This window comes from Heterodontus francisci, chromosome 31 (genome assembly GCF_036365525.1).
Source record: "Heterodontus francisci isolate sHetFra1 chromosome 31, sHetFra1.hap1, whole genome shotgun sequence".
Lineage (NCBI taxonomy): Eukaryota > Metazoa > Chordata > Chondrichthyes > Heterodontiformes > Heterodontidae > Heterodontus > Heterodontus francisci.
The window spans coordinates 28,572,970-28,587,633 of NC_090401.1; the positions used below are offsets into that span (position 1 = coordinate 28,572,970).

The window sequence follows — 14,664 nt, forward strand, 5'->3', positions numbered from 1 at the left end:
AGGAAATAAACTTGCAGAGCTACGGGAGTAGCTGGATTGGACTGACTGGATTGCTAAACACAGAACTGGCATGGACTCAGATGGGCCAAATGGCCTTCTTCTATGCCGTAACTGACTCTATGATAATAAAACAGAGAATGAACACTGCTGGCAGAACTCCCAGTCTATTAGTCACATTGACTGCCTTACAGGGATTAGTTTCAAACCTATTCCTGTGGTGATTTAATTGTTGGTGTCGGATACATTTTTGGAGTACATGATCATTAGATGTGGACTCTCTTTTCTTGTGACCTTCATTTCTGGAACTCTGTAATATTGATGTTGAATGACATTTAACCCTTTTGCCCACCTCTTGTGGAGCTCTCCTCACATATTGCAGTTCCTGCCTTTAAATTTTACACTTGTCTTTAAATTAACAATTGCAGATTCATGTGTATGAAGTGTCCACCTGGATGTTGAAAATATTTACTCAAGTCTTGCAATTCATAACAGTTATTTAGTCCAATTAAACCGTTTAATGTACCAAAACAAAACTTGGTGTTTGGGCAAAGTCTTTTCTGTCCCCAACTTCAAGTGCTTTATTCGAACTAAATACTGAACCTTGGAAGTTCTTATCTTTGTCCAAAAGATGTTTTTATTTAATCTGAACTGTATGAGGATTTCATTGTATTCCAGAGTGATGCAAGAGTTCATTACCTCGAGTAACAATACTGCGATTGAAACTACTTTCCTTTTTCCACTGTCAATCCTTACTATGCAGTTGCTGCTGTCGTAGAGCTGTTACGACCAGGTGAGAAAGAGGTCTCGGGGTCCCTTTCAGCCTTCACCTGGTCTTACTGTAACAGGGTTTTATTTTTTTAAACACACTGTGTTTTTAGCTCCCCCTTGGTGAATCCTTGTTCACTGCTTTCCAATTATAAGGTAAAGAAACCAGCACACACAGGCTTTCTGAGATTTAAAGAAGAAAGGTGAAATTTTATGAAACTTAAACTTAAAACTCTAATTCAGTTAATGCGTACGGATACACGCTGCACCCACGCTAGTATACATATGCAATACACACATGCAAATAGAGACATAAAAGAGAAGAAAAATAAAGTGGAAAAGTTTGAGGCAATATCTGAAGAGTTTTTGTTACGGGTCTTCAAGCTCACTGTAGAATCCTTGTTTGCAGGTGAATCTTCCTTTTCGTTGGGGCCCAGTATTCCTCTTAAACCTTGTTCACTGTAGAAGACTTTTCTCTCTTGGGGTTCACTTGTCTTCAGTCAGTTTTTGGAGTTCCGTGAGAAAGAGATGGGAGCAGACAGGAGAGAAGAGGAGGTCTGTTTCAGTCCAGAAGTATTCTGTTTTATGCCAGTTCAAACACTGTCTCTACAACTTAAAACACCCCAAGTTGGCCAGCAGGGTAGTCACGTGACCGACTGGTATAACCACTACTGGCTTTGTGGATTGAGTTGAAGCAGGGAATAGCTCCTTTGTCTACAAGCACTGTCTGTTACTATGCAAAAATGTCTTTCCAGTCAGGGGCCTGGCAACCCCTTGTAACAGGCCTTCTCGTCTTCTCAGCAACAAATTGAAATTTAATGTCAGGAGCCAAAAAGTTACATTCCACCCATAGCTTATTTGTGCAATTAATATTTCAAGCCCACAAGGAAGGTTTGCGTCACTGTTCCCCCTTTCCAGATCATGAGAACCTGCTGAAATCCCCCCTCCCCGCAACTTATCACTGCCTGACATTCTGTGCACACTCGCTGACGCCTCCTGCTGAAGTAAACTGGGGCTGAAATTTATCCAGAAATCAGAAACAGTTAATATTGATTATCAGGCTTAAAGAGGGAGACACAAGTTAATAATTTGGGATTGATTCCCCACTAGATGGGTCATACAAGCAATTCAGTCAGGATATCTGTTGCTGGTATAAAAACAAGAAATGCTGGAAATACTCAGCAGGTCTGGCAGCATCTGTGGAGAGAGAAGCAGAATTAATGTTTCAGGTTAGTGACGTTTCATCAGAACTGACAAAGGTTAGAAATGTAGGCTGCTGGTGCTGACTGAGAGCTTCATGCTCTCAGCACAATAAATGATGGAGCTTTTAAATGATTTTCCATTTCTCTTGCTGTACCATATGGGTGGAGATAAAATCACCGAGAGTGGACATTGATCCAGCGAAAAGGGTAATCCTACAGAGAACTTTCAGAACCAAAGGACATGAAGCAGGCTTTCTGTTAAAAAAAAAATCTGAAACCTAATGAAATCTGCTGTGTCTGCTCTTGCTGCTTAACTTAACTTATTAAAATAGATTTGTAGTTCCTGACTTGAAGGGACTCCCAGAGCCTTATTTGTCTATCAGTTAAGTAGACCAGGTGTACACTATATGATATAAAAGGGCTCATTGTTCAGCCTTTGTCCAGCTACCACAGATTATTCTGTGCATAAGATAACATTTCGGCTCATAAGTGTAAGATTGCCATTGCATGAAAGAAAGTATCTGAAGGTCACCCACATCATGCTGGTGAGGATAAAAGATAAACTGACTTTTTTTATGTCTTCATTTACACAAACAGCATTTCATTTTGGAACATTTTTGACCTCTGATTCCATCAGCAGTAAAGAGTTTACAGCAATATCTGCTTGTCCAGGGATTTCTGACAAATTGTAAAGGGTACAGCTGCATATGAGGTCATTAATTCTCCTTCTACAAGATCCATACACCTATTTACATTCAGTCTTAATGAAACCAGTTCATCATTTTCTTTTCAGTACCTTGTGGAGGAAATCTCACTGAACGAAAAGGCACAATTCTATCACCGGGATTCCCTGATCCTTACCAGAACAGCCTGAACTGTTTATGGAAAATCACGGTTCCTGAAGGAGCTGGCATACAGGTATTTATTACGATTAAATAAAAAGCGAATGACAATTGATTTTAAATGTGCCATCAAAATCTGCCCACTGTTTAAAATATGTAGGAATCATCACACTCTGAAATATTCCCATTAAATATTTACAAAACGTTACAAAATGTTTACCATACAAAACATGTCATTCAGCCCAACAGGGCCATGCTGGTGTTTGTGCTCCAAATGGACCTCCTCTCACCCTTCTTCATCTAAACCCCAACAACATGTCGTCCTACATCTTTCTCCCTCATGTGCTTATCTAGCCTTCCCTCAAATGCATCTATGTTCTTTGCTTCAACTACTCCTTGTGGCAGCATGTTCCACATTCGAACCACTCTATGGGTGGAGACATTTCTCCTGAATTCCCTATTGGATTTATTAGTGTCTATTTTATATTTATGGTCCATAAACAGAAAATGCTGGAAATACTTAGCAGCATCTGTAGCGAGAGGAACAAAGTTAATGTCTTAGCTTGATGCCCTTTTGTCCAAGCTGGAAAAAGTTAGAGAAGTAATAGGTTTTAAACAAATACAGAGGCTGGGAAAGGAGGGAAGGGAGGAAAGAACAAAAAGGAAGGTCTGTGATCGGGTGAAAGGCAGGAGAGATTAAATGACAAGAGGGATGATGGCGCAAGGCAAAAGGAGATGGTAATGGGACAAGTAAAAGAACAAAAGATGGTTCTAGAGGAGGTGCAAATGGGAATCGCAGAATCATTGCCAACAGCTGCTGTCTGAAAAAAATGGGTCTGCCTTTTTGTGGGACATGTTATATATTCTTTGCTCCATTCGCACTTAGATCCCATCCCTCACCTCTTTTGCCAGTATGTTAATGACAGTATCGGGGCCGTTTCCTGTTCTCAGCCCGAACTGGAAAATTTCCTTAACTCCACTTCCAATTTCCACCTTTCACTCACCTTCACATGGTTAATTTCTGACTCTTCTCTTCCCATCCTCAACCTCTCTATCTCCATTTCTGGGTATAGGCTAGCAACTATTGAACAAAGAACAGTACAGCACAGGAACAGGCCATTCGGCCCTCCAAGCCTGCGTCGATCTTGATGCCTGCCTAAACTAACACCTTCTGCACTTCCGGGGTCCATATCCCTCTATTCCCTTACTATTCATGTATTTGTCAAGATGTCTCTAAAATGACGCTATCGTATCTGCTTCCACCACCTCCCCTGGCAGCAAGTTCCAGGCACTCACCACCCTCTGTATAAAAAAACTTGCCTTGCACATCCCCTCTAAACTTTTCCCCTCGCACCTTAAACCTATGCCCCCTAGTAACTGACTCTTCCACCCTGGGAAAAAGCTTCTGACTATCCACTCTGTCCATGCCGCTCATAACTTTGTAAACCTCTATCATGTCGCCCCTCCACCTCCGTCGTTCCAGTGAAAACAATCCGAGTTTTTCCAACTTCTCCTCATAGCTAATGCCCTCCAGACCAGGCAACATCCTGGTAAACCTCCTCTGTACCCTCTCCAAAGCCTCCACGTCCTTCTGGTAGTGTGGCGACCAGAATTGCACACAATATTCTAAGTGTGGCCTAACTAAAGTTCTGTACAGCTGCAACATGACTTGCCAATTTTTATACTCCGTGCCCCGACCGATGAAGGCAAGCATGCCGTATGCCTTCTTGACTACCTTATCCACCTGCGTTGCCACTTTCCGTGACCTGTGGACCTGTACGCCCAGATCTCTCTGCCTGTCAATACTCCTAAGGGTTCTGCCATTTACTGTATACCTCCCACCTGCATTAGACCTTCCAAAATGCATTACCTCACATTTGTCCGGATTAAACTCCATCTGCCATTTCTCCTCCCAAGTCTCCAACCGATCTATATCTTGCTGTATCCTCTGACAATCCTCATCATTATCCGCAACTCCACCAACCTTTGTGTCGCCCGCAAACCTACTAATCAGACCAGCTACATTCTCCTCCAAATTATTTATATATACTACAAACAGCAAAGGTCCCAGCACTGATCCCTGCGGAACACCACAAGTCACATCCCTCCATTCAGAAAAACACCCATCCAATGATACCCTCTGTCTTCTATGACCGAGCCAGTTCTGTATCCATCTTGCCAGCTCACCTCTGATCCCGTGTGACTTCACCTTTTGTACCAGTCTGCCATGAGGGACCTTGTCAAAGGCTTTACTAAAGTCCATACAGATAACATCCACTGCCCTTCCTTCATCAATCATCTTCGTCACTTCCTCAAAAAACCCAATCAAGTTAATAAGACACGACCTCCCCTTCACAAAACCATGCTGTCTCTCGCTAATAAGTTCGTTTGTTTCCAAATGGGAGTAAATCCTGTCCCGAATAATCCTCTCTAATAGTTTCCCTACCACTGACGTAAGGCTCACCGGCCTATAATTTCCTGGATTATCCTTGCCACCCTTCTTAAACAAAGGAACAACATTGGCTATTCTCCAGTCCTCTGGGACCTCACCTGTAGCCAATGTGGATGCAAAGATTTCTGTCAAGGCCCCAGCAATTTCTTCCCTTGCCTCCCTCAGTATTCTAGGGTAGATCCCATCAGGCCCTGGGGACTTATCTACCTTAATGCTTTGCAAGACACCCAACACCACCTCCTTTTTGATAATGAGATGACTGAGACTATCTGCACTCCCTTCTCTTTGGTGAATACTGATGCAAAGTACTCATTTAGCACCTCACCCATTTCCTCTGTCCACGATCCATCCACTATTTCCAGTATATTCTGTTTTTATTTCAGATTTCCAGCAGACATATTATTTTGCTTTTGTGTTATATTTATGGCCCCATGTTTTGGTCTCACCTGCAAGGGAAAATACTTTCTCTATGTCCACACTATCATATCCTTCCATAATCTTAAAGACCTCTATCAGGTCACCCCTCAGTCTTCTCTTTTCTGGAGAAAAGAGCCCCAGCCTGTTGATTCTTTTCTAATAGATATAACCTCTCAGTTCTATTATCATTGTACTAATTTTTTGCACCTTCTCCAGCACTTCTGTATCCATCATATAAAATGAAGACCAGAATTGTTCATAGTACTAAAAGTATCGTCTCACGAAGGGTCTCTGCAAGTTTAACATAACTTCTCTGCTTTTCAATCCTATCCCTCTCGAAATAAACCCCAGTGAAATAAACCCCGGTGCTTTGGTTGCTTTTTTTAATGGCTGTGTTAATCTGTGCCATTACTCTTATTGATTTTTGTATTGGTACCCTGAGATTTCTGTTCCTCTACCCCAATTAGACATGTATTTTCCAAGGAGTATGTGGCCTTATTCTTCCTACAAAAATGTACTCTTACACTTAACTGTATTTGTCAATTATATGCTGATCCTACCTTGGGTCTTCCTGTATTTTGTCACAGTCTTCCTCTGTATTAACTACAGCCCCCAATATGGTGTCATCTGCAAATTTTGAAATTGTACTTCTGATTCCTGAATCGAACCTGTTTATGTAAATGGTGAATATTTCTGCCATTTATTAGAGTTCAGAAGTTATTCTGATTTTGAGAAAGAATATAGTATTCTCAACTTTGACTTTGAAAAAAATTCTCCCAGGATTTGTAGGAGAGATAAAGAAACATATTTTTGATTTGTGAAAGAGAAACGCTCATGAACTAAATGTTTTTTAGAGGGAAACCTTGAAATCAAAACCCCTTTTTATAAGGAGCTTTGCTGTCATTGCGATCTGGTAGGCCACCACAGATGTAGGTTAACCTTAGTATAATTAATTTCAGTGTCCATCCCAACCAGATGTGTACCCAAGGATTAGATTGTGTTGTAATGCAAAATATCAGCACTTCCCCCTCTATCCAGTGTGGCCGTGAGATTATCCAGTGTGTGAATGAACATACAGATCAGGGATCCAAAGATGAATTCCTATTCAGGCTGAATTAGCTGATCTATTGGAGCAATGATAAAGGTATTATCGTTGCCTCAATGCCTCTTAGTGAGAGAAGAGAAAATCATAAATTCTGCTGCAACTGTTTTGCTGACTTGTATGACCTTCAAAATGGCAGCTCTGACGCTGAATGCTGTGGGGCAGCTATCTCCTTTTGGTTATTCTGAACTCGGCAGAACGGGTTTGAAAAATTATTCTTTGCGTACAATTGAAAATAAAGTATTTGGCTTTGACTTCATCTCCATTTTGTATCCCAATCCATTGCAGAGTAACGATTACTGCAATGTGTTACAGTAGCATCATCCAAATTCATGAAGGTCATAAAGCGTCAATGATGTGATTCCTTTCCTACTCAAGCCAAAAGGGACAGGAACACAGTGCTCCAAAAGCACTGGCATCAACATTTCAAATGCGATGATGAGAATTAAGAGATGTCGTGCAGCTTGTGCACAACCTCAGGCAAATTGGATCTGGAGAGATAGACCCAACTTTTTCTAAAGTTCCTATGATATCCACTATACTAAGCTAAATTTTTTAATGATGTAAGTGCTCATTTCAGTCAAGTTACTTCACAGAGCCTGCTAAGTGGGGAATTTCATACAGGATTGAATTTCTTATAGTAGAACCCAGAAGGAATAATGTGTAAGTTTTAACGCCCTTTACTCGATTAGTTACCTCATGCACACAAAGGAGCAATATGAGGCCAACTGTTACTTTTGCTGCAGGTTTTAACATTTTGACATAACTTCATTGATTATTGAAATAATGAAAGTTACGCAACATGGTGACCTTACAGAGCTGTAAACTGGTGGAATGAGTCTGGCCAGAAATAACGAGCTGATTCAACAGGATTAAACAGACAGAATAATTACAACTGAAGGCGTATTATCAATTCCATAGGGAAATTTCAGAATGTTTCATTCCAAATGTATCAATACACCATTGTAGTCAGACTTGCTCTGCCACAAATCCTAAAACTTCAGCAACACGAACCTTGACAATGGGATGTTAGAAGCATTTTTTAATTTAAACTATTCATCTCCTTCTCCTCTTTGTGAAGTGTCTTGTCAGACATTTTGCATGCAATACAAAAACCACTTCAACAGGAGTAAATAAAAATGGATGTCGGTAGGAAAGTAATTTATGTTTCCATTTCTAATGTTTGAATATTCGTTCAAGTTGAGTTAGCCATAAAATTAGGACCTCATTAATTCCCAGTGAATATTCTCAGTACACTCAAGCCTGATTGCTAAATTGTCCTATTGTTACTACTGACCTAAAACAGAAAGTGCTGGAAATGCTCAGCAGGTCTGGCAGCATCTGTGGAGAGAGAAACAGCGTTAACGTAGATTCAGAAGAGTCATATCTGACTCAAAACGTTAGCATCACTGGAGAGAGAAACAGAGTTAACGAGAAACAGACTCAACATTAACTCTGTTTCTCTCTCCACAGATGCTGCCAGACCTGCTGAGCATTTCCAATACTATTTCTTATTTCAGATTTCTAGCATCTGCAGTATTTTGCTTTTATATTACTACAGACCTCTTGTTGTAATCAACTTTTTCACATGGTCGTGCTGCAAGTTTTGTTGCTGCCCAAAGCACAGCTCAAATTCCTGATCAGAATTGAGTTTGTAACAGGGTTTAATTTTAAACACACTGAGTTTTGAGTTTCCCCTTTGTGAATTCTTGTTCACAGCTTTCCAATTATAAGGCAAAGAAATTAGCACAAACAGGCTTTCTTTGGTTTAAAGAAGAAAGATGAAATTTATTAAACCTTAAACTTAAACTCTAATACGGTTAACGCTTACAGATATATGACGTGCCCATGCTAACATGCACATGTGATACACACATTAAAGTAAGGACAGAAAAGAGCAGAAGAAAAGAGAAGTAGAACAGTTTGAGGCAATCTCTTGTTACTGTACTTTAAGACGCTATAGTCCTTGATTGAAGGTATGGTCTTGTGTTTCGTTGGGGCCCAGCGTTCCTTTTAAACCTTGCTCATGTAGGAGACTTTTTCTCTCTTTGGGTTTACTTGTCTTCAGTGGTTTCCGAAGCTGGTGAGAGCGAGCTGAGGGCAGATAGGAGAGGAGATGTTCTCAATCCATGAGCACACGGCTTTCTGATCTCAAGTACTGTTTTCTCCAAATTTAAAACTCTCAGTTCAAATCTCTGCAACAGCCAGTTAGTCATGTGACTAAAACTGGTCTGACCACTTCTGTGTATTGGGGAAGCAGCTACTGGGTCCCCATTGTTTCAACACCATCTGTTACTATGCAAATGTCTTTCCAGTCCGGGGCTTGCAATTTTTAAACTTTAATATTCATGTGGCAAAATAATATGTGCCTCGATCTTGGCAGGTGGTGGGTGGGGGGCGGGGGCTGTTTGCCTGACACTGACCTCCAACGATGGGTGAGATGAGCAGCTAGTTGCACATTTTTGTGGATGTTTATAACCAGAAAATTGAGAATGGAAAAACTGCATCTCAAACTTTTCGATATTACATTTGCAAATAAAAACAAGAAATGCTGGAACCACTCAGCAGGTCTGGCAGCATCTGTGAAAAGAGAAGCAGAGTTAACGACTCGGGTCAGTGACCCTTCTTCGGAACTCTTATTTCAGATTTCCAGCATCCGCAGTATTTTGCTTTTATTTTACATTTGCAAATTTGTTGACCAAACAAATCTGAAAAAAAAACTCAGTGGAAATTTCTGTTTTACCAATGTGTACTATACGGTAAAAGGAAATGAAAATAAAATTAAACTGTTTGATGGCACTCTCCCAACATAAACAAAAATTGAATACATGCACACCCTCAAAATGTAATCCATTAAAATACAGATTAAAATGTTTTAAAAATCACAGTCCTTTCTAAGTGACCAATGTACAATTTAAATAAGTGCAACACAAGGCAGCCTGAAATACTCATTGGAGAAATGTAATAATGCAGAAAAAATGTAACGTGCATTTATGAGAAGTAACTGCATGTCAGAGAGTGTTGAAGTGAAAGGCTGCTGTAACACTGCTTACTGAGATAGCTCAGCTTTTTGGTCATAGTTCATGAGTCATCTGTCCTGCTCACCTACCCTGCTGATGAAATGGATGTAGCTAACAGCCATTTCAAGAATATCTAATGAACATTTGGAGCAGAACATCGGAGGCTCTTCCCTGACGTACCATTACGCTCTGAGCCACTAATGTTAAATACCTGCCAGGTTGCTCAGGAAACCAATATTTAACTGTTAAGGACATTAGAGGGAATGAAAAAATAAGGCATGTTAAAATGCATTAATTTGTTTACAAGTATTGAGGTGATCAATTATAATCTAATTTTCATAATCATTGGCCCCTCTCCACTGGATAAACTTTGCACAGTAATTACGTATTCATTATCTGTTCCAGATTTTTTTAGCATGCAGAATTCTTAATGAAACAATGTAGGCAGGCAGCTTATGAAATCAATATATTTAGTGGTGTAAAGGAGGTTAAGTGCAGTTACTTCAGCTAAATTAATCATTATTTTTTAAACAAATGAATTCATTTATATTCAGAGCAATCAAATGTAAACATTTCAAATTCAGCCCAAACATCATCTTAGCATGACAAGCTAATCCCATTTGTCTTAAAAAGTGCATTCATGTAAATGGGTATTAGGTCTGAATTATCTGTTTTAAAAAAACATAATTTATTCAGTTACTGTGCCTGCTCAGTGGTGCCTCCACAATGAATTCTGGTCATGTTTGAAGTTGTTCCCAAAGACAATCTCAGGTTTGCTATTCCTTGATGTGAAGGGAAGTATTCCAATAGTGTTTTCTCTTCTTTCCAACAGCCTCCTGAAGGCAACAACAGTTGGGTAGAATTACATAGGCATTCATGACCCACCAGTATTATGAGGCATCATATGACAGCCCAATTTAGTCATTTCCCAGCATTTGTTCTTTCCAGCAGAAGGTATTGGATAGCAATCAGGATGCAAGTCTGGTTTATTTCCCAGCCAAGGGGTAGCTCAGTTAATTCTCAGTGCCTTCAGTGTTAATGCAGCTGAGATCAATTAACTCAGCACAGACCAGCAGTTGAACTTGGAACCTTTCATTCTGCGTAACCATTTGATGGAAATCTAATTAACTCACACAATTACCAAATAAAACTCTGTAGCGCAAAATGTTGGAGCAGTAACATGTTGCACCACCAACTATTGCAATGAGCCCCTCAGCAGGGGAGGTGCTGAGCAAAGGCCAAAAGGCTCTTCCCAGGAAGTAAAAAAAAATCACAAGAGAATTCCCTGGATCATTCCTATTCATCTTAGTGGATTGTTTCAAAACACTGTTGGTAGACATGGAAGCAGGGTGTTGTGATTTTAAGAACACCGCATGGCTTTAAAAGCATCTTTTCGAATTGTTTTTGTTTTCAAATATCTATAACTGTTAAACATATGCAAGATTTATCCCAATAGCGAAGCCTTTTTTAGATACAAAAACAATCAGTTTGATTTATGTCACCAAAATTGCCAGCTGCCCCTTACCTATGGTGACCTGGAAATGAACTGTACAAATGTGCCACCAAACTCAGTCCTGTAAAGTACAAATCAAAATATAGTCAAATAACATGACGCACAAAGCACAAGAGGAGTTATTTCATGACAGATTCTGCTCAAAATAATTATTTCAAGAAAGAAATCTGCTTTCATGCTCCAAATTGTACCTGAATGACTCATGACCAAAGGAGACAAATAAAATAATAAGAAAGTAATCCAATAGCTAGAATCACCCTGGATTGTTCTGATCATGATAAAATATAATGCAATCTGTTTGCTGGTGCATCCCCTTCAGGTCCTTGCAGAAGTTCCCAGCAGTAAACTAGCTGCAGTTAAATTGGGTAAATAAAAACCTTGCAACTGTCTCCTTCACACTTAATGTTTGTGAATGTATAAATTTAAGCAAAAGATTTCAAAGCCTTCGCATACACTATGTAACGCTGTTGGGAATTTTGGCATGCTGTAAGTAGTGGATATTGCAAACCATGATTTATACCGTGCAGTCATCTCAGAAGCATGTAGTCATGATGGTCTGGCCATCATGGTATAGGATAGGCTTGATGGATCAGCTGGTCTGTTCCTGCCTGTTAATTCCATATGATCATATGTTAATTTCATTAGTTGCTTCCTTGCAGACACCCAGTTACATTTAAATGAATACTAGTGGAACTCCCAGTTTCAGGATTGGCACAGGCTGAGTTTTATGAGCCTTCCGGTGTTGGGGGTCATGGCAGGGGGGCCCAGACAATTCTTCCGGGAGAGGCCCATCACAATCTCCGACGCCGGGAAGGCCCCACCGTATTCTACCACCTGGAGCGAGTCCTTAGTGCGGATCCCTCGCAATCTGCGGTGGGGTCTTCATTTTAATATTAAAATTAAGTTTAATAGATGCAAATTAACTTACCTTGTCCCGACGGCCATCCCACACCTGTATTCCAGCCGCCGGCAGTAATTCCTGCGCCTTCGGAACTCCATTTGGAGTTGCGAGGCGTGACACTGGTGGGGAGGGGGGAGCAGTGACATTATCAGTGCGGGGTGGGGGAGCGGGACAAACAATTTGTATTGCTGAAGGGATGGTGGAAAGGGGTTGAAGGGGAAATGTTACGAGGTTGCAGGAGAAAGTTTGGGTTGGGAATAAAGTTCATTTTGGTGATATTGCCCCAGAAACAAACATGGCGGGGGGAGGTACGTGGGAAAGGGCCTCCAGCATTTATTTAAATTTTTATAAACAATGCACCACAATATAATTTTAAAAATTTACATTTCTTCAGAGGGCTTGAAGCCCTTTAAAAATGGCGCCACGCCTGTGCAGTGGCGCAGGGCGCCCTTGCAGGGATGGAGCGGCAGTCCCCTCTCTGTCATCAGGGGCGGCCCCCTCCATTGAAATGAGCCCCCACGTGAAATATCGCGGGGGCTCAGCGACGGCGCATTCACACCTGAAAAGCATCGAGATCAGAGCGCGCCGTCGCGATTTGCAGCATGCTCATAAATTTCAGCCCAGGATGTCAACACGAGTTTGAAAGAGGACAAAGGGCACATTCATCTTTCTTGTCTTCAGTGACAACAAAGCCCTGGTGCGGGTTAAACTTGCTGTGTATAAAGCGTATCTCCGAGTAAATCAATGTCGCAGTCCAGAACTCCTCGGCATGCACCTGAAGGGCTTTCCCGGGCCCATGTGTAAGCTCTGGGGCTAAGCTGTGGATTGGATTTGCCGTAAAGGAGAATGTTTTGAAGTACAGGAGGCCCTTTGCAGATCAGTTACAGCAGGCCATGAACCAGGATTTAAGAGTTTATGATGAGTAAGCCTGTGGCATTGCACTTGCAAGTCTAGGACACAATGGCTGGCACATTGTAAGCTACACTGAAGGCAATGTTGGTCGCAAAGCTAATGAGGAAATTCTGAGACTTGCATGTGAGAACATGTGCTCATACCACCATGGCTCAAACCTTGACAGGATTGAGTTAGGATATAGGATTGATCTCCATTCTGTAATTATCCTTTGTTCATGCGGGTGTCTGATGAACATCAGGTTAAGTCATATCAATTGAACAGGATTTCTTTTCATTTATTTCATATTTGTCATTTATTATTTAACAGTGTATCATTGGCAAAATTAATGGTATGTGAAAGCTGTAGATCTGCTTTCTACAAATTACATTCAAACATATCATATCAAGGATCTATCTTGGGCAGAAATAAAGACAGGGCTAAATTGTGGCGAGTCGAAGAGACTTAGTAGTTGGCAGGAAAAAAGACAGAGGCGCAAGGGGAGAGCCAACTGTGCAACAGCCCCGACAAACAAATTTCTCTGCAGCACCTGTGGAAGAGCCTGTCACTCCAGAATTGGCCTTTATAGCCACTCCAGGCGCTGCTTCACAAACCACTGACCACCTCCAGGCGCGTATCCATTGTCTCTCGAGATAAGAAGGCCCAAAAGAAAGAAAGAAAGAAAGAATCTATTAAACCTATAGCATAGCCAAAAAAAAGACATTACAAGATGTAGCACTTTAAAGGATGTGTGTTGTTTTTAAAACTAATGGTTTTAAAATCATTTACTGTTTGAATTTCCGGCTGCAGGATCCACTTTTCACCCAGAAACATTTTATTAAAACTATATAGGTTTATTGGTGCTACAGTAAACACAGACAGTGATTACGTATTCCACATAATCTACCAAGTGATAATGTAAATCATTTAGCCAGCATGGAAGATGTTAGGAGGTTTGAAAATGCATTTAGACGTAGGCTGGGGGAGCTGGAATGCCAGACGGACAAGCTCAGAAGGCCGAATAAGCACCATACAATTTATTAAACTCTTTCAGTACTTAGATACAATTATGCACTTTATTTCCCATTACACTCTGCAGGATACAACATTTAAAGCAGATCAAATTCTGAAACACAGTTGCTATCTTAAAAATATGATGTTACTTTGAATATGAATGAATCTTGCAGGTCTCCACGGACCAAAGAATTTCATTAAACAGTTTCATAGATGACAGACGCACCAAATATCTTAGCCTCTGGGCAATTCTTTCCACCATCTTCACAGCTTGGAACACACGGGAAGCAATTTCAGCATAGTTACAGATATTGCATCATCAGTGGCTTTATCAAAAAATGTATTGTTAATTTACTGCTTACACCGGCCACTATGTATAGTGGGCAAATCAGTTACTCACACTGCATATTTGTGCTTCTTATTTGGATGCATATTCTGCTCATTGATTGAAGCTGTTGATGGCTGAAAACTGAGCTAGGTTATTATCTCCACTGCCTGCTCATTGCATATTGCCTAGGTGAAGTGTAGAAAGAAGAACCTGGTGG

At 40.7% G+C, this 14,664-nt stretch overlaps 1 protein-coding gene across 1 annotated transcript in view; it reads left to right on the forward strand.

The window, feature by feature from the left end:
- The window catches only part of csmd2 (CUB and Sushi multiple domains 2), a 2,056,060-nt gene that overhangs the window by 1,773,804 nt on the left and 267,592 nt on the right, over nucleotides 1-14,664 (forward strand). Inside the window, exon 35 of the mRNA XM_068011193.1 lies at nucleotides 2,761-2,885. Within this exon, the coding sequence (XP_067867294.1) occupies nucleotides 2,761-2,885 (125 nt within the window). The remainder of the gene's footprint in view (nucleotides 1-2,760; nucleotides 2,886-14,664) is intronic.